Source organism: Oncorhynchus gorbuscha, linkage group LG01, assembly GCF_021184085.1.
Source record: "Oncorhynchus gorbuscha isolate QuinsamMale2020 ecotype Even-year linkage group LG01, OgorEven_v1.0, whole genome shotgun sequence".
Classification (NCBI taxonomy): domain Eukaryota; kingdom Metazoa; phylum Chordata; class Actinopteri; order Salmoniformes; family Salmonidae; genus Oncorhynchus; species Oncorhynchus gorbuscha.
Window position 1 is genome coordinate 34,129,320 of NC_060173.1, and position 27,702 is coordinate 34,157,021.

At 44.3% G+C, this 27,702-nt stretch overlaps 1 protein-coding gene across 2 annotated transcripts in view; it reads left to right on the plus strand.

Annotated features, from left to right (window-relative positions):
• Positions 1–18: 18 nt before the first annotated feature.
• Positions 19–27,702, plus strand: part of blm (BLM RecQ like helicase) — a 38,397-nt gene continuing 10,713 nt past the window's right edge. Inside the window, exons 1-4 of one of the 2 annotated variants that reach the window (XM_046350997.1) lie at positions 19–1,132; positions 15,751–15,811; positions 15,902–16,565; positions 18,250–18,385. In XM_046350997.1, the coding sequence (XP_046206953.1) occupies positions 1,035–1,132; positions 15,751–15,811; positions 15,902–16,565; positions 18,250–18,385 (959 nt within the window). In that variant the 5' untranslated portion in view covers positions 19–1,034. Of the gene's footprint in view, positions 1,133–15,750; positions 16,566–18,249; positions 18,386–27,702 lie in introns of both variants that reach the window. The other variant, XM_046350991.1, reaches the window with a different exon arrangement.

Consider the following 27,702-nt stretch of genomic DNA (forward strand, 5'->3'; position numbering starts at 1 on the left):
ATATGGCTAATATACCACAGCTAAGGGCTGTGTCCAGGCACTCCACATTGCGTTGTGTATATGAACAGCCCTTAGCTGTGGTATATTGGCAATATACCACACTTCCCCCAGGCCTTATTGCCCAGTGCTTGAACTGAAATAAGTGCTGATACTGATTTTGGGTAATGGTACTGTTTACATTTAGGTGCAGGAGCCCCACAATACATGAGCTAACATTCTATAAGAGGAACAGGAGTTAGAAAATGCAAGGTGCTGGTACTCAGCTTCAGTGACCTGCCCAAGTCAAACACTGCTTAAATATATGGGTATGATGCAAAACTACTTGTTTACTGTTCTAATTACATTGCTAATTAGGTTATAATAGCAGTAAGGCACTTTGGGGGTTTGTGGTATATGGTTAAAATACTATGGCTAAGGGGCTATAACCAGGGACTCCGCATTGCATCATGCGTAAGAACAATAAATCAAATGTATTTATAAAGCCCTTTTTACATCAGCCAATGTCACAAAGTGCTATACAGAGACTCAGCCTAAAACCACAAACTACAAGCAATGCAGATTAGAAGCACGATGGTTAGTAAAAACTCCCTAGAAAGGCCAGAACATAGGAAGAAACCTAGAGAGGAACCAGGGTCTGAGGGGTGGCCAGTCCTCTTCTGTCTGTATTGGCCATATACCACACACACTCGGGCCTTATTGCTTAAATACTGTATATTCCTTTCTGCGTGTAGCCAGAAAGAAAAGCTATCTTTGACTACATTTCCCATGATAACCAGACCCGTGACAGGAAATCCGTTTCTGAACCAATGGAAAGCATTTAGTCAAAACGGCGCTAAAACACGTTAACAGACTGACTCTTTGCCTTTGGTTGCTGAATTTATTTATTTTTGTCAATTAGCTATAGCTAGGTAGACAACGTTTTATTTTATAGACCACGACAATAATACATCCACAGACTGCACAAGTGGTGTTTCGCGAAATAACAAGACTAGCCGGTAATTATGAATGCTAATGTTGAGACGCTAGCCTAGCTGATGATGTCCAATCTTCCTCAAAATAATTTGAAGGAACAACTCGAGAGACATAGCAATGCTGCTCAGAGAAAACTGTCGTTGTCTAAACCCAAACCAGGGTAAGTATCTTGTTTGTCCAGCTGGAGTTGTATGACGTTAGCTAGCTAGCTACCTGTTAGCTCTGGTCCTGGGAGATCCGGGCGGCCTTCTTCAACGCTCTGTTGGACCGATTTGGTTCTGTGACCGGCTTCATTTGTTGCTCACATAAAAATGATGTATGTACGTTATAATGCTGTTGGACTATCCTATTTATGCGCAAGCTGTCGTTTTTTATTTTATTTTTATTTCACCTTTATTTAACCAGGTAAGCTAGTTGAGAACAAGTTCTCATTTGCAACTGCGACCTGGCCAAGATAAAGCATAGCAGTTGGACACATACAACAACACATGGAATGAACAAAACATACAGTCAATAATATAGTAGAAAACAAAGTCTATATACAGTTAGTGCAAATTAGGGCAAATAAGGGAGTTAAGGCAATAAATAGACCATGGTGAAGTAATTACAATATGGCAATTAAACACTGGAATGGTGGATGTGCAAGTAGAGATACTGTGGTGCAAAAGGAGCTAAATAAATAACAGTATGGGGATGAGGTAGATAGATGGGCTATGAACAGGTGCAGTGATATGTGAGCTGCTCTGACAGCTGGTTCTTAAAGCTAGTGAGGAATGCACCAATTTGTAAGTCGCTCTGGATAAGAGCGTCTGCTAAATGACTTTAATGTAATGTAATGTAAATGTAGTGAGGGAGATGGGAATCTCCAGCTTCAGTGATTTTTTTTTTTGCAGTTCGTTCCAGTCAGTGGCAGCAGAGAACTGGAAGGAAAGGAGACCAAAGGAGGAATTGGCTTTGGGGGTGACCAGTGAGATATATCTGCTGGAGCGTGTGCTACGAGTGGGTGCTGCTATGGTGACCAGCTGAGATAGGGTGGGGCTTTACCTAGCAGAGACTTGTAGATAACCTGTAGCCAGTGGGTTTGGCGACGAGTATGAAGTGAGTGCCAGCCAACAAGAGAGTACAGGTCGCAGTGGTGAGTAGTGTATGGGGCTTTGGTGGCAAAACGGATGGCACTGTGATAGACTACATCCAGTTTGCTGTGTAGAGTGTTGGTGGCTATTTTATAGATGACATCACCCAAGTCAAGGATTGGTAGGATGGTAAGTTTTACGAGGGTATGTTTGGCAGCACGAGTGAAGAAGGCTTTGTTGTGAAATAGGAAGCCAGACACCTAGGTATTTGTAGTTATCCACGTCTTCTAAGTCAGAGCCGTCCAGAGTAGTGATGCTGGATGTGCGGGCAATGATCGGTTGAATAGCATGCATTTAGTTTTATTTGCGTTTAAGAGCATTTGGAGGCCACGGAAGGAGAGTTGTATGGAATTGAAGCTTGTCTGGAGATTAGTTAACACAGTGTCCAAAGAAGGGCAAGAAGTATACAGAATGGTGTCGTCTGCGTAGAGGTGGATCAGAGACTCACCAGCAGCAAGAGCGACATCATTTTTGTATACAGAGAAGAGAGTCGGCCCGAGAATTGAACCCTGTGGCACCCCCATAGAGACTGCCAGAGGTCCTGACAACAGGCCCTCGATTTGACACACTGAACTCTATCAGAGAAGTAGTTGGTGAACCAGGCGAGACAATAATTTGAGAAACCAGGGCTGTTGAGTCTGCTAATAAGAATATGGTGATTGACAGAGTCGAAGGCCTTGGCTAGGTCGATGAATACAGCTGCACAGTTATGTCTCTTATCGATGGCGGTTATGATATCGTTAAGGACCTTGAGCGTGGTTGAGGTGCATCCATGACCAGCTCGGAAACCAGATTGCATAGCGGAGAAGGTACGATGTGATTCAAAATGGTCTGTAATCTGTTTGTTAACTTGGCTTTCGAAGACCTTAGAGATGCAGGGTAGGATAGATATGGGTCTGTAGCAGTTTTGGTCTAGAGTGTGTCCCCCTTTGAAGAGGGGGATGACCGCGGCAGCTTTCCATTCTTTGGGAATCTCAGATGATACGAAAGAGAGGTTGAACAGGCTAGTAATAGGGTTTGCAACAATTTTGACAGATAATTTTAGATAGAGGGTCCAGATTGTCTAGCCCGGCTGATTTGTAGGGGTCCAGATTTTGCAGCACTTTCAGAACATCAGCTATCTGGATATGGGTGTAGGAGAAATGGTGGAGGGTGCCGGGCAGTTGACCTGGGTAGGGGGAGCGAGGTGGAAAGCATGGCCAACCGTAGAAAAATGCTTCTTGAAATTCTCAATTATAGTGGATTTGTCAGTTGCAACAGTGTTTCCTAGTCTCAGAGCAGTGGGTAGCTGGGAGGAGGGGCTCTTATTCTCCATGGACTTTAGTGTCCCAGAACGTTTTTGAGTTTGTACTGCAGGATGCAAATTTCTGTTTAAAAAAGCTAGCCTTCGCTTTCCTAACTGCCTGTGTATATTGGTTCCTAACTTCCCTGAGAAGTTGCATATCACGGGGGCTATTCGATGCTAATGCAGAACGCCACAGGATGTTTTTGTGCTGGTCAAGGGCAGACCGGTCTGGAGTGAACCAAGGGCTATATCTATTCCTGGTTCTACATTTTTTGAATGGGCCATTCCTATTTAAGATGGTGACGAAGGCACTTTTAAAGAATAACCAGGCATCCTCTACTGTCGGGATGAGGTCAATGTCATTCCAGGATGCCCCGGCCAGGTCGATTAGAAAGGCCTGCTCGCAGAAGTGTTTTAAGGAGCCTTTGACAGTGATGAGGGGTGGTCGTTTGCTCGCAGACCCATTACGAATGCAGGCAATGAGGAAGTGATCGTTGAGATCTTGGTTGAAAACAGCAGAGCACAGGGGGGGCCCGTGTTTACAGATTTGGGGTTATATCTGGTAGGTTCATTGATAAGTTGTGTGAGATTGAGGGCATCAAGCTTAGATTGTAGGATGGCCGGGGTGTTAAGCATGTCCCAGTTTAGGTCACCTAGCATCACGAGCTCAGGACATAGATGGGGGGGTAATCAAATCACATATGGTGTCGAGGGCACAGCTGGGGGCAGAGGGTGGTCTATAGCAAGTGGCAACGGTGAGAGACTTGTTTCTGGAAAGGTTCATTTTTAGAAGTAGAAACTATATATATATTTGTAATAATGACAATTGAAACAATACTGAATGAACAACGAACACTTTTTTAACTTAATATAATACATATGGGCTTTGGGATGGGTGTTCTTAAGGTGATTCCACAGGGTGGTATTTTTTTAATTTAGCCGTTTCTGACCCCATGCTTACATCTTTATCACAAATAAGACACCTTGCTTTGCCTGGTGCCAATTCCATGTAGTAGTCTCACACTGGTGCTCTGCTTTTCTCTGCCATCTGTAAAACACACACAGCTCTGAAGTGACAATGATACTGAAGAGTCTGCTTAGGAGACAAATACTCTCAACTGTTTGAATAAAAATAGAGTTTAAGTTACCTGTGATGAATGTTGAAAACAAAAACTGTAATTTCTATATGCAGGAAATCCTATTTTAATAATGGGCGTGGTAAGAATTGACTACCAAAGTGTGAGTTATAATTCCCATGACACCAAGCAAATTCTGAGAGGCGGTTCCTTCATTAATTTATTCCATAGGATATTTTTAGATTCACTTAAAATAAGGTCTGTGTTTTGTGTAGGCTTACACCACCTTGCCAATTTTATATATGTGTAAATATCCATAGGACAAGGTAACTCTGATCAATATTGGCTAAATATAAGCAAATATTATTTTTTTGTAGAGTGGATTTATGAAAATGTTTTGACAAGTTACCTTATCCTAGTGAGATTTACACGGGTCTTAAAACGCTGAGGTGGTTTAAGCCTGCACGAAACACAGACCTTATTTGAAGTAGATCAAGACATTCTCTATGGAAGACATGAACGGTAAAATAATGAAGGAACCCCTTTCAAGTTCAGCCGCAAGTTATTACAGGAATTATAACGCGTTGACTATTTCTCTCTAAACCATATACCTTTGACTATTACGAGCCTGCTGCTGCTGCCACCCCTCAGTCAGACTGCTCTATCAAATATCAAATCATAGACTTAACTATAATAAACACACAGAAATACGAGCCTTAGGTCAAATCCGGAAACTATCACTTCGAAAACAAAACGTTTATTCCGTTCTGTATTTTATCTAACGGGTGGCATCCATGAGAAAATATTCCTGTTACGTTGCACAACCTTCAAGGCAGGGTACCCTAGTGGTTATAGTGTTGGACTAGTAACCGGAAGGTTGCAAGTTCAAACCCCCGAGCTGACAAGGTACAAATCTGTCGTTCTGCCCCTGAACCGGCAGTTAACCCACTGTTCCTAGGCCGTCATTGAAAATAAGAATTTGTTCTTAACTGACTTGCCTGGTTAAATAAAGGTAAAAAAAAAATGTTATGTCATAATAACTTAAAATTCTGGCAAATTAGTTCGCAAAGAGCCAGGCGGCCCAAACTGTTGCATATACCCCGACTCTGCGTGCAAATGAACGCAAGAGAAGTGACACAATTTCACTTGGTTAATATTGCCTGCTAACCTGGATTTCTTTTAGCTAAATATGCAGGTTTAAAAAATATATACTTGTGTATTGATTTTAAGAAAGGCATTGATGTTTATGGTTAAGTACACATTGGAGCAACGACAGCCGTTGGTTGATTGTTTTTTATAAGATAAGTTTAATGCTAGCTAGCAACTTACCTTGGCTTATTGCATTCGTGTAACAGTCAGTCTCCTCGTGAGGCAGGTGGTTAGTGCGTTGGACTAGTGTTAGTATTTAAATACTGGAGAGTCGAGACCAAATCACAGGCGCTGGACAGAGTGGATTTCAGTTGTAACAAAAGGCAATTTTAATGGTCAAAAGATATCTTGTCCTGCAGTTTTACGTGCACGGATCTAGTTCATATACCTCGGTAAGGAGTCAGGTGAAAAAGAGAACTTATACAAAGGTTACATTCATTTTTATACATAGAATAAAGTAGGTAGAGTCTTGTCGTGACGCCTTCTGAATGGTCCCGTAGGGTTGGAGGCGGACCCGCTCTAGCCAGAGTAGAAGCCCCCATTGGTGCACAGCAGTCTTCTGTTCTGGGCACCCGACCAGTAGAAGGGGAGAAGAGTGTTTATTCTAGGAGATGTTTGTGTCAGGGGTTCGTGAGGTAGAGGGGCAGTTTACTATGGCTGGGTGTATGTGTTCATGCGATGGAATGTCTTTGTTTCCCGGGGTCGTAAGACAACAAAGCTGAGGGGATAGTGTTAGGGGGGTAGTTTTATTGCTGGCTGTGTGAGCTAGTTCCTGTTTTAGCAGGGGTACATAAGATGACTTGAGTCAGGCAGATTAGCTTAGCGCTGTATAATATATGAGCTATGTGTATGAATATTTATATAACACTAGTTAACTGTAAGGTTGCAGGATTGGATCCCTCGAGCTGACAAGGTAAAAATCTGTCGTTCTGCCTCGTTCCTATGTCTTTATTAAAAATAAGAATGTGTTCTTAACTGACTTGCATAGTTAAATAAAGATTTAATAAAGGTGTAAAAATAAAATCTGCAAAATCGGCGCCCAAAAATACAGATTTCCGATTGTTATGAAAACTTGAAATCGGCCCTAATTAATTGGCCATCCCGACTAATCGGTCGACCTCTACTGCTAGCTAGTGGCTTCGGAATGGATTCGATGGGCCTCGTAAGCCAACAGTCCGTTGTGCTCTAGACAGCTATTATTCAGGGGACGTTAGCTGCGAAGGTCGGAAGGTGAGAGGGTTCAGAGCTTGCGATAGGAATCCAGGGATATGGAGAGAAAAATAGGTCCGGTATGCTCTGGTTGAATCGCGTTGTACAAACTGGCGAGAGCTTTCCGAGCTAGGGGTTTGCTGATGACCGTTAGCTGGCTAGTTTATGTTGGAGAGATTCCAGTAATAGAGAAAAAGCAGGTCCACACCACATTGGGTGAGGCGGGTTGCAGGAGAGTATTTTGAAGTAAGGGTTTAGAAAAATGTAAAAAGATATGCGAAGAAAAATATATATACATGGGACATGACAAGACGAAGGACAAATACGTCTGACTGCCACGGCATCTTGCGTTAAATAGTTGTATATGTGGACATTAACGAGTTTCCTATTCCGACCAGTACGTGAACACGGAAATAGTTCCAAAATACGATAACTATTTTGTACGGTCAAATGAACTCTGGTCCATGCGCATGCGTCGGTTCTAACGTTAGACATTTTTAGGCAGTCTAACTAAGAGCATTTTATTTGGGACAAGTCATTTACCTAAACCTCAACTAAATCTTGTAACGAATAATGTGGAAATGGAGCAAGTTGAGGAGACTAAATTGCTTGGTGTAACCCTGGATGGTAAGCTGTCGTGGTCAAACCTTATTGATGCAACGGTAGCTAAGACATGGAGAGGTCTATCAATAGTAAGGCGCTGCTTTCTTGAAATCGCTATCAACAAAACAAGTACTACAGGCCCTAGTTTTGTCTCACCTGGACTACTGTCCAGTCATGTGTCAAGTGCCACAAAGAGGGACAAATTACATTTGGCCAATAACAGAGCAGCTCGGCTGGCCCATAAATGTACAAGGAGAGCCAACATTGAATTAAATGCATGTAGAGGGAAGATTGACTGCATCACTTTGTGCGAGGTATTGATTGACATGTTGAAATGACAGAGCTGTCTTAGTTAAGGGACTAGCGCACAGCTCAGACACCCATACATACCCCAAAAGACACACCACCAGAAGTCACTTCACACCCTTTAAATGCAGAACAGACTAAGGTAAATGCACAGTACTACATGTATGATTGTTATATTGCTTGTGTGCATCTAAATTATTTTATATCGATTCCCTTGGTCATTTCATGTTCATGTGTATCTGAGTTATTGCCGTTAAAGCAGGCAGAAATCCAGCCAGTGTGACATAACGCTGTGATAGTCGCTCTCACGACACTGGAAGTGAATAGGAATACGACTTTTAGATTGCGAAAACATCTATCATACATGTCAGATTTCAGTACTGGCTGATGTCATAACTCAGGATGTCTTCTCTCGAATGAGCCATTGATCATATTTTTGCTATATTTCTACCTCAGTAAATGTAATTTAACAGAGGGTCTAGCTCTTTTTTCCTATTTGTCTGCCTCTTTAGTCCAGGGTGCATTGCATGGTGCCGTTGCTAGATATATTATAGAAAGGAGAATCCAATGAATGAAGGAACGACTCCACCCAGCAGACTTGTCCACCAATCGCATTTACGTTGTCATACTGAGTCACGCGGTTGCTTAGCTAATCGTCAGGCAACGCAAATAGTCTGGGTAGACATTTAATTAGCTGTTCAGGAGTCTTATGGCTTGGGGGTAGAAGTTGTTAAGAAGCATTTTGGACCTCGACTTGGCGCTCCAGTGTCGCTTGCCGTGCAGTAGCAGAGAGAACAGTCTAGGACTAGGGTGGCTGGAATCTTTGACAATTTTTAGGGCCTTCATCTGACACCCCCAGGTATAAGAGGTCCTGAGTGGCAGGAAGCTTGGCCCCAGTGATGTACTGGGCCCTATGCACTACCCTCTGTAGTGCCTTGTGATCGGAGGCCGAGCAGTTGCCATACCAGGCTGTGATGCAATCAGTCAGAATGCTCTCGATGGTGCAGCTGTAGAACTTTTTGAGGATCTGAGGACCCATGCCCCAAAATATTTTCATTATCCTGATAGGGAATAGGCTTTGTCATAGCCCCTTCACGATTGTCAGGTGTGTTTGGACAATGATAATTTGTTAATGATTTGGATGCCAAGGAACTTGAAGCCCTCAACCTGCTCTACTACATCCCCGTCGCTGAGAATGAGTGTGTGCTCGGTTCTCCTTTTCCTCTAGTCCACAATCATCTCCTTTGTCTTGATCATGTTGAGGGAGAGGTTGTTGTCCTGGCACCACCTGGCCAGGTCTCTGACCTCCTCCCAATAGGCTGTCTCATCGCTGTCGGTGATCAGGCCTACTACTGTTGTGTCATTTGAAAACTTAATGATGGTGTTGGAGTGAACAGGGAGGACAGGAGGGGACTGAACACGCACCCCTAGGGAGCTCCAGTGTTGAGGGTCAGCGTGGCAGATGTGTTGCTACCTACCCTCACCACCTAAGGGCAGCCTGTCAGGAAGTCCAGGATCCAGTTGCAGAGGGAGGTGTTTAGTCCCAGGTTCCTTAGCTTAGTGATGAGCTTTGAGGGTACTATGGTGTTGAATGCTGAGCTGTAGTCAATGAACAGCATTCTCACATAGGTGTTCCTTTTGTCCAGGTGGGAAAGGGCAATGTGGAGTGCAATAGAGATTGCATCATCTGTGGATCTGTTTGAGCGGTATGCAAATTGGAGTGAGTCTAGGGTTTCTGGGATAATGGTGTTGTGAGCCATGACCAGCCTTTCAAAGTACTTCATGGCTACGGACATGAGTGCTACTGGTCTGTAGTCATTTAGGCAGGTTGCATTTATGTTCTTTGGCACAGGGGCTATGGTGGTCTGCTTGAAACATGTTGGTATTACAGACTCAATCAGGGACATGTTGAAAATGTCAGTGAAGACACCTGCCAGTTGGTCAGCACATGCCCGGGCACACGTCCTGGTAATCAGTCAGGCCCTGCAGCCTTGTGTATGTTGACCTGTTTAAAGGTCTTACTCACGTCGGCTACGGAGAGTGTGACCACACAGTCATCCGGAACAGCTTCCCTTTGTAGTCTGTAATAGTTTGCAAGCCCTGCCACATCCGACGAGCGTCGGCGCCGGTGTGGTATGATTCAATCTTAGCCCTGTATTGACGCTTTGCCTGTTTGATGGTTCGTCGCAGGGCATAGTGGGATTTCTTGTAAGCTTCCCGCACCTTGAAAGCGGCAGCTCTACCCTTTAGCCCAGTGCGAATGTTGCCTGTAATCCATGGCTTCTGGTTGGGTTATAATAGTAGAGTCACTGAGGGGACGACGTCCTCAATGCACTTATTGGTAAAGCCAGTGACTGATGTGGAGTATTCCTCAATGTCATCGGAAGAATCCCGGAACATGTTCCAGTCTGTGATAGCAAAACAGTCCTGTAGTTTAGCATCTGCTTCATCTGACCACTTTTTTATAGACCTAGTCACTGGTGCTTCCTGCGTTAATTTTTGCTTGTACGCAGGAATCAGGAGGATGGAGTTGTGGTCGGATTTACCAAATGGGGGGCGAGGGAGAGCTTTGTACATGTCTTTGTGTGGAGTACAGGTGATTTTAGAATGTTGATAGAGATGGGAGAACTGATTTTAAGTTTAGAACTGATTAACCTCTTGGTCCTACCTGGCACGCAGGCGTCCCATCTAGAGCTCTGGAAATTCAAATGCGCTACGCTAAATGCTAATAGTATTAGTTAAAACTCAAACGTTCATTAAAATACACAAGCAGGGTATTGAATTAAAGCTACACTCGTTGTGAATCCAGGCAACAAGTCAGATTTTTAAAATGCTTTTCGGCGAAAGCATGAGAAGCTATTATTTGATAGCAAGTAACACCCCAAAAGACCCGCAGGGGACGAAAACAAAATAATTAGCATAGTCGTCGCTACACAAACCGCACAAATAAAATATAAAACATTCATTACCTTTGACCATCTTCTTTGTTGGCACTCCTAGATGTCCCATAATCACTATTGAGTCTTTTTTTCGATTAAATCGGTCCATATATAGCCTAGATATCGATCTATGAAGACTGTGTGATAAACGGGAAAAAAAATAGCGTTTCATAACGTAACGTCATTTTTTTTAATTCAAAAAGTCTATGATAAACTTTCACAAAACACTTCGAAATACTTTTGTAATGCAACTTTAGGTATTAGTACACGTTAATAAGCGATAAAATTCATCAGGAGGCGATGTCAATTCTATAGGTGTCTCTTTCGGAAAAATGTCTTTGAGAGAGCTCGACCAAAACATCCGGTCGGAGACCGGAGGGAATCGATTCCCTTGATTCGGTTAGACCAAGAATCAATTGCGAATCAAATGACAAGACACTAGACAACGTGTGGAAGCTGTAGGCACTGCAACCTCTGCCTCATTTAATTCTATTCACTTTGAACAATTCCTTAAAGTCGCGGATGGATATTTATTTCCATTTTCAGTGATCAGATATTCCTGCACTTTTCGATGAAACGCACGTTCTGTTATAGTCACAGCCGTGATTTAACCAGTTTTATAAACGTCTGAGTGTTTTCTATCCACACGTACTAATCATATGCATATACTATATTCCTGGCCTGAGTAGCAGGGCGCTGAAATGTTGCGCGATTTTTAACAGAATGTTCGAAAAAGTGGGGGTCGACTTAACAGGTTAAAGTCTGATTAGAACTGATTAAAGTCTCCGGCCACGAGGAGCGCCGCCTCTGGGTGAATGGTTTGCTTATTTCCTTATACAGCTGACTAAGTGCGGTCTTATTGCCAGCATCTGTTTGTGGTGGTAAATAAACAGCCACAAAGTATAGCTGAGAACTCTCTAGGCAAGTAGTGTGGCCTGCAATTTATCACAATATACTCTACTTCAGGTGAGCAAAATCTAGAGACTTCCTTAGATTTTGTGCACCAGCTGTTGTTTACAAATATGCACAGTGAGTGATCGCTGTCCTGATCCAGATGCTCTTTTCTGCCATAAAATATAGTTGCAGAAACATTATGTACAAAATAATTTACAAATAAGGGCCTCCCGGGTGGCGCAGTGGTTAAGGGTGCACAGCTGGCGCTGCAGTACAGCCACCAGAGACTCTGGGTTCGCGCCCAGGCTCTGTTTTAACCGGCTGCGACCGGGAGGTCCGTGGGGCAACGCACAATTGGCCTAGCGTCGTCCGGGTTAGGGAGGGTTTGGCCGGTAGGGAAATCCTTGTCTCATCGCACAACAGCGTGGCGGGTCGGGCGCAGTCCGCGCTAACCAAGGTTGCCAGGTGCACGGTGTTTCCTCCGACACACTGGTGCGGCTGGCTTCCAGGTTGGATGGCACAGTGCGGCTTGGTTGGGTTGTGTATCGGAGGACGCATGACTCAACCTTTGTCTCTCCCTAGCCCGTACGGGAGTTGTAGCGATGAGACAAGATACTAAAAACAATTGGATACCATGAAATTGGGGAGAAAAAGGGGTAAAATAAATAAAAAAATTTTTTTTACAAAAATCGTGAAAAAACCCCCACATAATAACACAATTGGTTGGACGCCCGTAAAACTGCTGCCATTCCTTCCGGCACAATTTTATATCAACATCTGTGGATCTTTTGGTCAGCGCACGTCCTGGTAATCCGTCTGGCCCTGCGACCTGTTTAAAGGTCTTACTCACATTGGCTATGGAGAGCGTGATCACACAGTCGTCTGGAACAGCTGATGCTCTCATACACGTTTCAGTGTGACTTGCCTGAAAGAAAATTGTGTGTCGAAAAGTGGCTATTTTTCTCGAGAGTACATAATCTCACGATTACAAAGCTATACGATATTACAGATGGCACGTTATCTCACATCTCTGAAAAATTTGTAGTTTTGTACATGTTGACAAAATTGGTGCTACTGTTGGATTTTTGAGCTGGCACCCAATAGACTCCTGTTTACTCCTTGAAGGAGAGCGCTCCTTGTCCCAGAATTGCCCAGAATGCACCGCGTGGCCTTTGATGTGGCATCTCCTCAAAAGTATTTCTGCTGTTGAGAATGTCAGACTCCACTCTGTGAGGCACATTGATCTGCAGGTTGAACATGGTGAGATTGTAGCCTACTAAATTGATAGTGTAGTTTGTTTATGCGATTTTTACAGCTAACTTTACATGCTGATATTGTCAGTGGTATTATTTTGTGTAGCTTATTTTGCTTGCTAGCTTGCCTGCTAGCGCATAGAGAGCATTGCAGATTTTGTAGTCAACTTGAGCTGCAACAGATTTCCACAAAGATTTTCAATGTCGCTACTGTCGTGTCTGGCTATGCCGGATTAAGTGATATGACATGCTATTCTATAAAAATAATTTCTCCGTAATATTAACTGATTGAGCTAATCATGTAAATGTAATTAACTAGAGTCGGGCACCACAAAATAATATTTATAGAGCTGTTATCTTCCGAATAAACTCTTAAAGACCTAGTAATATTTTACATCAATAGCAGTCAATATTAATCTTCATCTTAATTCAGTCTAATCTGAAAGTTGTAAATTCTTAGTTATCTGCACGAACCCTGGCTAACACGTTGAATCAGCAGTACAAAAATTGGGTTCAATTATTTATTTACTAAATACCTAACTAATCACACAGAATTACACATAATTAAATCATAACTTGATTACAAATTACATCATAAAGGAAAACGTCCCTAGGCGGAACAGATATGACTGCTTGTTACACAAAAGAAAAGGGGCTGGGTTTTGGTGAAAGAGCAGGAAGACTGAGGGACAAAGGGCGAAGCTGTGCTATCGTAAATACAGTATCTTATGCATTCTAAATTACCGCCCATTTGGAAAAGGGAAATGCAATAAATATTTACACTGAGCTGCGCTTCGGTAGGTTGGTGGTAGATGAATATGTTGTAGTAACGTTGTTGTGAGGTAGACTGGATACTCTGTCTGTTCCTTCCTAACCCTCGTTTGCAGCCGCTGTTGCTAACTCAACGGCTAGGAGGTATCACTTCTGTAGTGAGAGTTCAACGTTCATACCATTCGCAACCTAAGCTCACGCTGATGTTGGCTTCGTTCTGTAGTTATCTGAACCATTCTGACATCGGACCGTCGTCCTCGGAACAGGAGGTTATATTGTCATCAAGGCTTTATATAGGAAGGGAGAGGAGGGCGTGTTTGAAAAGTTGTATAGCCCATGTCCCTTCACAGGGGCGGGCCACTGATTGAGCATAGCCCTAATTTATGAAACCCCAAATCTCACATTTTTGAAGCTAAAATCACATTTCATCCCATCACGAATAATTTCATATTCAAACATTTAAATTGAACAACAATTCCATGTGAATCCGATAACTCTGATGTGTAGACTTTCCACTGTAGAGTTTGTACTGTAGAGAATGTCTCAGATGACAACCGAACTGACATATCATATTCATCAATTGGTCGGATTACCAGAATATACACTGCTCAAAAAAATGAAGGGAACACTAAAATAACACATCCTAGAACTGAATGAATGAAATATTCTTATTAAATACTTTTTTCTTTACATAGTTGAATGTGCTGACAACAAAATGACACAAATTATCAATGGAAATCAAATGTATCAACCCATGAAGGTCTGGATTTGGAGTCACACTCAAAATTAAAGTGGAAAACCACACTACAGGCTGATCCAATTTTGATGTAATATCCTTAACCAGTCAAAATGAGATTCAGTAGTGTGTGTGTGGCCTCCACGTGCCTGTATGACCTCCCTACAACGCCTGGGCATGCTCCTGATGAGGTGGTGGATGGTCTCCTGAGGGATCTCCTCCCAGACCTGGACTAAAGCATCCGCCAACTCCTGGACAGTCTTGGGTCAACTGATGAGGTGGATGGAGCGAGACATGATGTCCCAGATGTGCTCAATTGGATTCAGGTCTGGGGAACGGGTGGGCCAGGCCATAGCATCAATGCCTTCCTCTTGCAGGAACTGCTGACACACTCCAGCCACATGAGGGTCTAGCATTGTCTTGCATTCGGTGGAACCCAGGAGGAACCCAGGGCCAACTGCACCAGCATATGGTCTCACAAGGGGTCTGGGGATCTCATCTCGGTACCTAATGGCAGTCAGGCTACCTCTGGCGAGCACGTGGTGGGCTGTGCGGCCCCCCCCAAAGAAATGCCACCCCACACCATGACTGGCCCACCCCACCGCCAAACCGGTCATGCTGGAGGATGTTGCAGGCAGCAGAACGTTATCCACGGCGTCTCCAGACTGTCACGTCTGTCATGTGCTCAGTGTGAACCTGCTTTCATCTGTGAAGAGCACAGGGCGTCAGTGGCCAATTTGCCAATCTTGGTGTTCTCTGGCAAATGCCAAACATCCTGCACGGTGTTGGGCTGTAAGCACAACCCCCATCTGTGGATGTTGGGCCATCATACCACCCTCATGGAGTGTGTTTCTGACTGTTTGAGCAGACACGTGCATTTGTGGTCTGCTGGAGGTCATTTTGCAGGGCTCAGGAAGTGCTCCTCCTTGCACAAAGGCTTCTGCTGGGTTGTTTTCCTCCTACAGCCTCCTCCACGTCTCCTGATGTGTTGGCCTGTCTCCTGGTAGCGCCTCCATGCTCTGGACACTACGCTGACAGACACAGCAAACCTTCTTGCCACAGCTCGCATCGATGTTCCATCCTGGATGAGCTGCACTACCTGAGCCACTTGTGTGGTTTGTAGACTCCGTCTCATGCTACCACTAGAGTGAAAGCACCGCCAGCATTCAAAAGTGACCAAAACATCAGCCAGGAAGCATAGGAACTGAGAAGTGGTCTGTGGTCCCCACCTGCAGAACAACTCCTTTATTGGGGGTGTCTTGCTCATTGCACAATATACTGACTAAAGTAGGTAGCTTTCCAGATAAGGATTTTCTGGATTAGATAGTCTGCTAAATTACTAAAATGTAATAATTTTGTGGACATTGGAGCTACAAGCTTTCCTTGTAAAAAGTTAGCTATAATGACTTCACTTTTCTTTGCAGGACATTTTGTTTCAAAAAGAAGTCCACATCAGGTATCACCAAGGTGGAAGTTCACACTAAGGTAAACAGCTCAAATGGTTTAACAAACAGGAGTGTCAATGTTCCTCATGATAATGCAGTAATTAAACCTCCTTTGACGTTTTCAACCAAGCCCGAAAGACCTCTCGCCAAAATCAACTTCTCCTCAGTCAATCCCAAAAGCAAGTATGAAGCCATCAGTCCTGTATTAACCCCCTTTTCGGGAAGGAAACCCATCCCAGCTGTGTCTGCTGCAAAGATCTCTCCTGCTTTGACCAAATCGGATAGCTTGATCACAGGTAGCAATGGCAGCAAACCCACAGGACTTGATAGCTCTTTTGGTATTCCCCTGGACGGATGGGATGATTTTGATGACTTTGAAACCCCTGTCAAGGGCAAAAGTACTCTACCAAGCCCAGGGATCTCAGGTAGGTGTGCCAAGGTGACACCTATTTCCAGTGTTGAACAATTGGATACTAACACACACAGATCAGACAAATATGTCCCTCTAGGAGCGCTGAATACAAAGACCAACAGCCGTCATAGAAATAAGTGTAGTCTTGATGGGACAGAACAATGTACTCTCACAATGAAGGACTCACAAGATGGTTCGGAGTCAGCCAGTACTGCTCCAAGAGACAATCCCATCCAGGATCCAGCAGAGTGGGAGCACTGGGAGGTGGAGGATTCTCCCATTAAAATGGTTAGAAGACGACCTTCCGCTTATCAAGCCAAGTCTGTGCTGAGTGACAGTGAAGATGAGAACATCACTGCACCCGGTCCAGTTGAAAAGATAGGTGAGTAGTACTCTTAAAATATAGCCTTGCTCAGGTCCAATTATCAGTGTCTCAGGTCCAAGTATTTTCCCTTTACACATTTATTGTAAGCTGGAGGTCACCTACTTAAAGGAAAACTACATTCCAAAACTGTTTCATGAGTGTATTGTTGATTTAGTCCCACAATGTTTTGCATATCAGCAATCACGTTTTCAAGATGTATAGCTTTCAACATACAGAAATTAGAGGTCGACCGATTAATCGGATTGGCCGAATAATTAAGGCCAATTTCAAGTTTTCATATCAATCAGAAATTGGTATTTTTGGACACAGATTTATTTATTTATTTATTTACACCTTTATTTAATCTTTATTTCACTAGGCAAGTCAGTTAAGAACACGTTCTTATTTTCAATGACTGCCTAGGAACGGTGGGTTAACTGCCTTGTTCAGGGGCAGAATGACAGATTTTCACCTTGTCAGCTCAGGGGATTCAATCTTACAGTCAACTAGCCCAACGCAATAACGCCCTGCCTCTCGTTGCACTCCACAAGGAGACTGACTGCCTGTTACGCAAATGCAGTAAGCCAAGGTAAGTTCCTAGCTAGCATTAAACTTATGAAAAACAAATCGATCATAATCACTAGTTAACTACACATGGTTCATGATATTACTAGATGTTATCTAGTGTGTCCTGCGTTGCATATAATCTGACTGAGCATGCAAGTATCTAAGTATCTGACTGTGCGGTGGTAGGCAGAAGCAGGCGCGTAAACATTCATTCAAACAGCACTTTCGGGTGTTTTGCCATCAGCTCTTCGTTGTGCATCAAGCATTGCGCTGTTTATGACTTCAAGCCTATCAACTCCCGAGATGAGGCTGGTGTAACCGAAGTGAAATGGCTAGCTAGTTAGTGCGCGCTAATAGCATTTCAAACGTCACTCACTCTGAGCCTGTGGTTGTTTCCCTTGCTCTGCATGGGTAACGCTGCTTCGAGGGTTGCTGTTGTCGTTGTGTTCCTGGTTCGAGCCCAGGGAGGAGCGAGGAGAGGGACGGAAGCTATACTGTTACACTGGCAATACTAGTGCCGATAAGAAATCAAATAGTCCTATAATTCCAATAATAACTACATCCTGAAACTTCTTACCTGGGAATATTGAAGACTCATGTTAAAAGGAACCACCAGCTTTCATATGTTTTCATGTTCTGAGCAAGGAACTTAAATGTTAGCTTTCTTGCATATCATGCACTTTCTTTCTTCTCCAACACTTTTTTTGCATTATTTAAACCAAATTGAACATGTTTCATTATTTATTTGAGGCTAAATTGAATTTGATGTATTATATGAAGTTAAAATAAGTGTTCATTTAGTATTGTTGTAATTGTCATTATTACAAATAAAAATACATTTAAAAATCGTATCTGTATCTGCGTTAAACAATCATAATCGGTCGACCTCTAACAGAAATACAGCTGGTGTGGTGCATTTTGCATCATATGGTTCGGCATTCTGCGTCATATCAGCTGTATCTTGAAAACATGCAAAACACTTTGGGACTATTAACAATGGTTGAATAAAACATATACCAAAAGATAGTTTTGGGGTGGAGTTTTATTTTCAGGATGAACATCTTGGCAGGGTGTTGGTAAATAATTATGTCCGCATTGAAACGACATCAACTCATCTCCCAAAATGTTTCCGCAGATCATCAAATTAAATGGAATGAGACAGATGTTATAGACATTGATGACAAGTCCGAGCTAGATGGAGACCTAGATTTCATCCCCCCTTCCCCAAGTCCAGAGGATTTCAGTCATTCTACTTCTATAAAGGAAACAAGGTAAGTTTCTGCTGTTCATGTGTACATTCATCTGTTGCATTTTAGTCTTATGTTTTACATTTCTTTAATGGATGTATGACTTGAACTGATGGTGTGAATGCAATTGTCTGTTGTACAGCAAGCTATATAGTGCCTTCAGAAAGTATTCATACCCCTTGACTTATTCCACATTTTATTGTTACAGCCTGAATTCAAAATGAGAAATCAATTTCATCCATCGATCTACACACAATTCCCCATAATGGTAATCAGGGAGGCAAACTAGTCACCTTTCAGGGGAAATTCGCAGTTTTGAATCCAAAATAGGTGACCTACGTGATTCGTGTAGATCCGATTAGAAAAGTTTTCCGGGGGGGGGCTTTGGATGACTACTGGTTGTATGCAAATGAGTGATGCGCAATACTGGCTGTGTCCAAGGCTCTGCCAATCGTTCACATAACAGAATGCAGCACGTGGCTGAAGAGACATCCGATGTGCTACTTAGAGCATCAGCGCCCGTGTGTACTGGAAAGACAGCGGAAGAGTGGAAAGGCAGTTTGTATCCATAGGTTTGCCAGTTAACTTACAGCAGCGCGTCCCCTAAACGATAGTAAAGAGGTAGTTGAGAAGCCTGACCATGGAGACGGGGGTGAGAAGGTGATGAAGCGTACTTCATAAAAACTGGCGTTTGGAAAGTTTGAGGTGAGGGAGGAAGTGTTGTTGAACAAGTACTGTTAGCATTGTTAATTTGATCCAGCTAGCAAGATACTTATTTGTTAGCTAGCCAGAGAAATGTTGACCAACATTAGCCAACTTAGCCTCAATTATTTGTTCAGATATGGTGTGAAAATTAGCTGGCTAATAAAGTCAGACATCTAACGTTAGCAAGCTAACCAATTTGCTATAGTATTAACTGGTAACGTTATACAACTCCTTGCTGTTCCTCAAGATATATTATGTGTTAGTTGCTTACTTGACCCTGGCGATCTGTGAAATGTTAGCAGTTAAGTTTGTTAGCTAGTTATCTGTGAACTCGTGTTTTCCCTCTACAGTATGTGATTAATCAGAATGAGAGAATTAGGTGAAAGAGTTGCTGCTTGTTAAACAAGTGTACAGTTGTGGCCAAAAGTTTTGAGAATGACATTAATTTCCACAATGTTTGCTGCTTCAGTGTCTTTAGATATTTGTCAGATGTTACTATGGAATACTGAAGTATAATTACAAGGCTTTTATTGACAATTACATGAAGTTGATGCAAAGAGTCAATATTTGCAGTGTTGACCCTTCTTCAAGACCTCTGAAATCCGCCCTGGCATGCTGTCAATTAACTTCTGGGCCACATCCTGACTGATGGCAGCCCATTCTTGTTTGTTTGTCCACCTGCCTCTTGAGGATTGACCACAAGTTCCCAATGGGATTATGGTCTGGGGAGTTTCCTGGCCATGTTCCCCGAGCCACTTGGTTATCACTATTGCCTTATTTTAATTTTTTATTTAACCAGGCAAGTCAGTTAAGAACATATTCTTATTTTCAATGACGGCCTGGGAACAGTGGTTTAACTGCCTGTTCAGGGGCAGAACGACATTTGTACCTTATCAGCTCGGGGGTTTGAACTCGCAACCTTCCGGTTACTAGTCCAACGCTCTAACCACTAGGCTACGCTGCCGCCCCTTATGGCAAGGTGCTCCATCATGCTGGAAAAGGCATTGTTAGTCACCAAACTATTCCTGAATGGTTGGGAGAAGTTGCTCTCGGAGGATGTGTTGGTACCATTCTTTATTCATGGCTGTGTTCTTAGGTAAAATTGTGTGAGCCCACTCCCTTGGCTGAGAAGCAACCCCACACATAAATGGTCTCTGGATGCTTTACTGTTGGCATGACACAGGACTGATGGTAACACTCACCTTGTCTTCTCCGGTCAAGCTTTTTCCGGATGCTGCAAACAATCGGAAAGGGGATTCATCAGAGAAAATGACTTTACCCCAGTCCTCAGCAGTCCAATCCCTGTAACTTTTGCAGAATATCAGTCTGTCCCTGATGTTTTTCCCCAGAGAGAAGTGTCTTCTTTGCTGCCCTTCTTGACACCAGGCCATCCTCAGTCTTCGCCCCGCTGTGAATGCAGATGAACTCACAACTGCCTGCTGCCATTCCTGAGCAAGCTCTGTACTGGTGGTGCCCCGATCCCGCAGCTCAATAAACTTTACAAGACAGTCCTGGTGCTTACTGGACTTTCTTGGGCGCCCTGAAGCCGCCTTCACAACAATTGAACCACTCTCCTTGAAGTTGATGATCCGATAAATGGTTGATTTAGGTGCAATCTTACTGGCAGCAATATCCTTGCCTGTGAAGCCCTTTTTGTGCAAAGCAATGATGACTGCATGTCTTTCCTTGCAGGAAACTTTTGAAGCTTCCAGTCTGATATTCGAACTCAATCAGCATGACAGATCTCCAGCCATGTCCTCGTCAACACTCACCTGTGTTAGAGAGAATCACTGACATGTCAGCTGGTCCTTTTGTGGCAGGGCTGAAATGCATTGGACATGTTTTTTGTGATTCAGTTCATTTGCATGAGAGGGACTTTGCAATTCATCTGATCACTTCATAACATTCTGGAGTGTTACGAATCCCTTTTGGCCCGACAGTCTAGGGGGATGGTAATGAGACCCTTAACATAACTCATGCAAATTATAATTGTGACAAAGTAAAAGTGAGAATGAAATAACCACAACAACTGAAATCTACCGTCAAACTCTAGGTTTATTTGTAAACACACGGTAATGGGGGGGAGCAGGCAAAGGGGCTGAGCTGGACCCAAGGAAAGAAACAACAAGTATTCAAAAACACCCCTAAGCTAGACTAGCCTACTTTAACAATAGCTAACTAACTAATCAAAAATACAGTGGGTGGTCCGCCCAGTTCTAACTACTGTATTTAAGTCTACCTACGGCTAGTGTATGCCCATGGGCGACTTGTCTTGGTTTCCCCTTTTCCCACCAGCAATCAAACACCATAACCAAAACAATACTCACAGGTGATGACAAAGTGCTATGGAGGTGCTCAAACAAAACGAGAGAGTGAAACACAGACCTACAGACATGCCATTTACAGAGAGATTGAGCTCTAGAGCAAACAATCGATGGGGTTTTTAAACCAAGGGAAAGGAACTGTGATTGGGTATGAAACAGGAGGAGGTGTGTCTTCTGATTGATGATTGATTGTTGACTGATTGGGGAGTGATGATTTTCACCTGTGAGGGGAGAAAGAGAGAAAATAACACAGGATACACACACACACACACACACACACACACACACACACACACACACACACACACACACACACACACACACACACACAGATACAGATACAGATACAGATACAGATACAGATACAGATACAGATACAGATACAGATACAGGATACCTGTATCTGTAACATGGAGTATATGCACATTTCCATCATACAAACTGAGGCAGCAGACTTTGAGGGTCACAAGCATTCTATTATAAAGGCTGTCATGGCTAACTGCAATATTCAGGTATAGTTTTTTTCTCAAGACTTGTGTGTCATTTGCAGTAAAGTCTATGCAACAAATAACATTGGCTTGCTTTCTTTACATTTTTTAGCTGTGAGTTAGGTTCACATTAGCCACTTTTTTTTACAGACTAATCATATTCTTTGTTGTTTAAATAGTTTTAACATTCTGTATACTCCCCTTGTCCTAAGGGTCAAAAATGACCCGCCTTCTCTAAACCCCTAAAATAAAGCAGCTTAATTTAATTTTAAACCCCAAATCTATTTTGCATGAAGAAGCAACCTATCATTCATCACACACTTTGTGAATATTGGGGTTTTCCCTCTTCACAATGCAGAAAGACTACATTTAATCAGTGGACACCACTCATTTCTGTTACAACACACCTGTCATAATTGTTTTCTTTACTAAAGTAGAGGATTATTATTGTTTGAGGTACTGCATAGGTCTAAACATACATCTTTTAGAAAGAGATAGCACTTTTGTAGCAGAAATGTGCAGAAATAAGTTTTGAATGCATTTTATTGATGGGGAACAATAACTCTTGAACGTTTTTGGCAACAGTGATATTGTCTTATACAGTAAAATGAGGAATTCAACTACAAAATACTAGTCTTCTTCCATTTTTTAAAAACCATTGCCCCCACCCACAAGGTGTATAAACAACAACAATAAACTAAGATAATAGATACAAAACAAAAACATGAAGAACATAAAAAAAATCAATCAACTCTAATTAGCACATGTAGGACAGTATGCAAGTGTGTGTGCATGGACTTTACATATGTATTTCTCACGTGCAGGAAATAGTATTTATTTTACAGTCCTTCTTTGGGGGGCAGAATTTGGCTGCAGCCTCAGGTGGATCAGGACAGGATTCAGCCCCATGAACATCTTTCACAAGCACTGCAGAGGCTGCTGTGCGGGGAGGTGCTCCCTTCTTTGAATGTGTGGGGTTACAAGTGCCTTTCCCAGCTGCTCCAGGAACACCCTCCTCTTGTCCACTTATCAGACATCCAGGTAAGGTTGAACTTGTTCCATATCATGAAGGCATTGTATGAGGAGACATCAATGGTGTTATGGAAGATGACCAGGGGCCAGCAGTTAGTCATCCTCCTGCAGCTGTAAGTTCCAATCATCTTGTCCAGGTTGTCCACTTCTCCTTTGTTGTGGTTGTAGTCCAGGATTATGGCTGGCTTCCTGTCCTCACGATCACTGATCTAAGCTGTTTGTGCAGTGTGCTCAGGAGGACCACATACTTGTTCCTCTTTGGGAGGTAAGAAACTGGAGTGGTGGTGAAGGCAAATTTTGGTGAGAAGCCCTCTCTCCTCCTTGTTGCGAGGCGTGCAGGGGGGAGCTCAGGTTTGTTCTTTCTAACTGCCAACCATGGTGATCTTCTTCATTACCTGCTGGCTGAGTTAAATCAGTAGCATAATCTCAATTTCTTATCATGTGTGTTTTTATGGTGAGTAAATTATTTTAGAACTACCGGGTCATTAATGACCCTAAGACAATCTTTGTACCCTGGTGGTGTACAGCTTTCATGGAAATATGAACAAAGACGATGTTTTACTTTTTCTAATGTTGGGGTCACTCTAAGAAACATCATCTCATTTCAAGTTGGAAAAAAAGATCACTTGGGGGTTTTCTCTGCTGTTAAACATTGTGGCGGGTCATTTTTGACACTTAAAACAACACCAGGGTTAACCTGCATTTCCCCCTAGCAGGGACGTTTTTGCATGTTTTAGTGCTCAAGAAAAGTGTCACCTTTTTGGGCCCCTCACCAATTTGCATCCCTGGGCAATGTGAAAACATGTTTTATACATTTTTGTAAATGTATCGAACATGAAATACAGTTCTCACACCCCTGAGTCAATACTTTGTAGAAGCACCTTTGGTGGCGATTTCAGCTTTGAGTCGTCTTGGAAATGTCTATCAGCTTTGCACATCTGGATTTGGAGATCTTCTCCCATTCTTCCTTGCATATTTTCTCAAGCGCTGTTAAGTTTGATGGGGAGTGGCGGTGATCAGCAATCTTCAAATCTTTCCACAGATGTTCAGTGGGATTCAAGTCTTGGCTTTGGCTGTGCCACTCAAGAACCTTCATATCCTTGTTCTGAAGCCATTCCAGCATTGGTTTGGCTGTTCAACCTCTCTTTCATATCGTCTGAGATCCCCAAGGATTGGAGAGCTGCCGCAGTCATCCCCCTCTTCAAAGGGGGAGACACCCTGGACCCAAACTGTGACAGACCTATATCCATCCTGCCCTGCCTATCTAAGGTCTTCGAAAGCCAAGTCAACAAACAGGTCACTGACCATCTCGAATCCCACCGTACCTTCTCCGCTGTACAATCTGGTTTCCGAGCCGGTCACGGGTGCACCTCAGCCACACTCAAGGTACTAAACGATATCATAACCGCCATCGATAAAAGACAGTACTGTGCAGCCGTCTTCATCGACCTTGCCAAGGCTTTCGACTCTGTCAATCACCATATTCTTATCGGCAGACTCAGTAGCCTCGGTTTTTCGGATGACTGCCTTGCCTGGTTCACCAATTACTTTGCAGACAGAGTTCAGTGTGTCAAATCGGAGGGCATGCTGTCCGGTCCTCTGGCAATCTCTATGGGGGTGCCACAGGGTTCAATTCTCGGGCCGACTCTTTTCTCTGTATATATCAATGATGTTGCTCTTGCTGCGGGCGATTCCCTGATCCACCTCTACGCAGACGACACCATTCTATATACTTTCGGCCCGTCACTGGACACTGTGCTATCTAACCTCCAAATGAGCTTCAATGCCATACAACACTCCTTCCGTGGCCTCCAACTGCTCTTAAACGCTAGTAAAGCCAAATGCATGCTTTTCAACAGATCGCTGCCTGCACCCGCATGCCCGACTAGCATCACCACCCTGGATGGTTCCGACCTTGAATATGTGGACATCTATAAGTACTTAGGTGTCTGGCTAGACTAACATCCTTATCATTTATCGCCCTCCAGGTTCCCTCGGAGAGTTCATCAACGAGCTTGATGCCTTGATAAGCTCCTTTCCTGAGGACGGTTCACCTCTCACAGTTCTGGGCGACTTTAACCTCCCCACGTCTACCTTTGTCTCATTCCTCTCTGCCTCCTTCTTTCCACTCCTCTCCTCTTTTGACCTCACCCTCTCACCTTCCCCCCTACTCACAAGGCAGGCAATATGCTCGACCTCATCTTTACTAGATGCTGTTCTTCCACTAACCTCATTGCAATCCCCTCCAAGTCTCCGACCACTACCTTGTATCCTTTTCCCTCTCGCTCTCATCCAACACCTCCCACACTGCCCCTACTCGGATGGTATCGCGCCGTCCCAACCTTCGCTCTCTCTCCCCCGCTACTCTCTCCTCTTCCATCCTATCATCTCTTCCCTCTGCTCAAACCTTCTCCAACCTATCTCCCGATTCTGCCTCCTCAACCCTCCTCTCCTCCCTCTCTGCATCCTTTGACTCTATGTCCCCTATCCTCCAGGCCGGCTCGGTCCTCCCCTCCTGCTCCGTGGCTCGATGACTCATTGCGAGCTCACATAACAGGGCTCCGGGCAGCCGAGCGGAAATGGAGGAAAACTCGCCTCCCTGCGGACCTGGCTTCCTTTCACTCCCTCCTCTCTACATTTTCCTCCTCTGTCTCTGCTGCTAAAGCCACTTTCTACCACGCTAAATTCCAAGCATCTGCCTCTAACCCTAGGAAGCTCTTTGCCACCTTCTCTTCCCTCCTGAATCCTCCTCCCCCTCCCCCCCCCTCCTCCCTCTCTGCAGATGACTTCGTCAACCATTTTGAAAAGAAGGTCGACGACATCCGATCCTCGTTTGCTAAGTCAAACGACACCGCTGGTTCTGCTCACACTGCCCTACCCTGTGCTCTGACCTCTTTCTCCCCTCTCTCTCCAGATGAAATCTCGCGTCTTGTGACGGCCGGCCGCCCAACAACCTGCCCGCTTGACCCTATCCCCTCCTCTCTTCTCCAGACCATTTCCGGAGACCTTCTCCCTTACCTCACCTCGCTCATCAACTCATCCCTGACCGCTGGCTACGTCCCTTCCGTCTTCAAGAGAGCGAGAGTTGCACCCCTTCTGAAAAAACCTACACTCGATCCCTCCGATGTCAACAATTACAGACCAGTATCCCTTTCTTTTCTCTCCAAAACTCTTGAACGTGCCGTCCTTGGCCAGCTCTCCCGCTATCTCTCTCTGAATGACCTTCTTGATCCAAATCAGTCAGGTTTCAAGACTAGTCATTCAACTGAGACTGCTCTCCTCTGTATCACGGAGGCGCTCCGCACTGCTAAAGTTAACTCTCTCTCCTCTGCTCTCATCCTTCTAGATCTATCGTCTGCCTTCGATACTGTGAACCATCAGATCCTCCTTTCCACCCTCTCCGAGTTGGGCATCTCCGGCGCGGCCCGCGCTTGGATTGCGTCCTACCTGACAGGTCGCTCCTACCAGGTGGCGTGGCGAGAATCTGTCTCCTCACCACGCGCTCTCACCACTGGTGTCCCCCAGGGCTCTGTTCTAGGCCCTCTCCTATTCTCGCTATACACCAAGTCACTTGGCTCTGTCATAACCTCACATGGTCTCTCCTATCATTGCTATGCTGACGACACACAATTAATCTTCTCCTTTCCCCCTTCTGATGACCAGGTGGCGAATCGCATCTCTGCATGTCTGGCAGACATATCAGTGTGGATGACGGATCACCACCTCAAGCTGAACCTCGGAAAGACGGAGCTGCTCTTCCTCCCGGGGAAGGACTGCCCGTTCCATGATCTCGCCATCACGGTTGACAACTCCATTGTGTCCTCCTCCCAGAGCGCTAAGAACCTTGGCGTGATCCTGGACAACACCCTGTCGTTCTCAACCAACATCAAGGCGGTGGCCCGTTCCTGTAGGTTCATGCTCTACAACATCCGCAGAGTACGACCCTGCCTCAGACAGGAAGCGGCGCAGGTCCTAATCCAGGCACTTGTCATCTCCCGTCTGGATTACTGCAACTCGCTGTTGGCTGGGCTCCCTGCCTGTGCCATTAAACCTCTTCAACTCATCCAGAACGCCGCAGCCCGTCTGGTGTTCAACCTTCCCAAGTTCTCTCACGTCACCCCGCTCCTCCGTTCTCTCCACTGGCTTCCAGTTGAAGCTCGCATCCGCTACAAGAGCATGGTGCTTGCCTACGGAGCTGTGAGCGGAACGGCACCTCAGTACCTCCAGGCTCTGATCAGGCCCTACACCCAAACAAGGGCACTGCGTTCATCCACCTCTGGCCTGCTCGCCTCCCTACCACTGAGGAAGTACAGCTCCAGCTCAGCCCAGTCAAAACTGTTCGCTGCTCTGGCCCCACAATGGTGGAACAAACTCCCTCACGACGCCAGGACAGCGGAGTCAATCACCACCTTCCGGAGACACCTGAAACCCCACCTCTTTAAGGAATACCTAGGATAGGATAAGTAATCCCTCTCACCCCCCCTTTAAGATTTAGATGCACTATTGTAAAGTGACTGTTCCACTGGATGTCATAAGGTGAATGCACCAATTTGTAAGTCGCTCTGGATAAGAGCGTCTGCTAAATGACTTCAATGTAAAATGTTAATGTAGACTGCAAACTCTCCTTCCAGACTCATATCAAACATATCCAATCAAAAATCAAATCAAGAATCGGCTTTCTATTCCGCAACAAAGCCTCCTTCACTCACGCCGCCAAGCTTACCCTAGTAAAACTGACTATCCTACCGATCCTCGACTTCGGCGATGTCATCTACAAAATTGCTTCCAACAC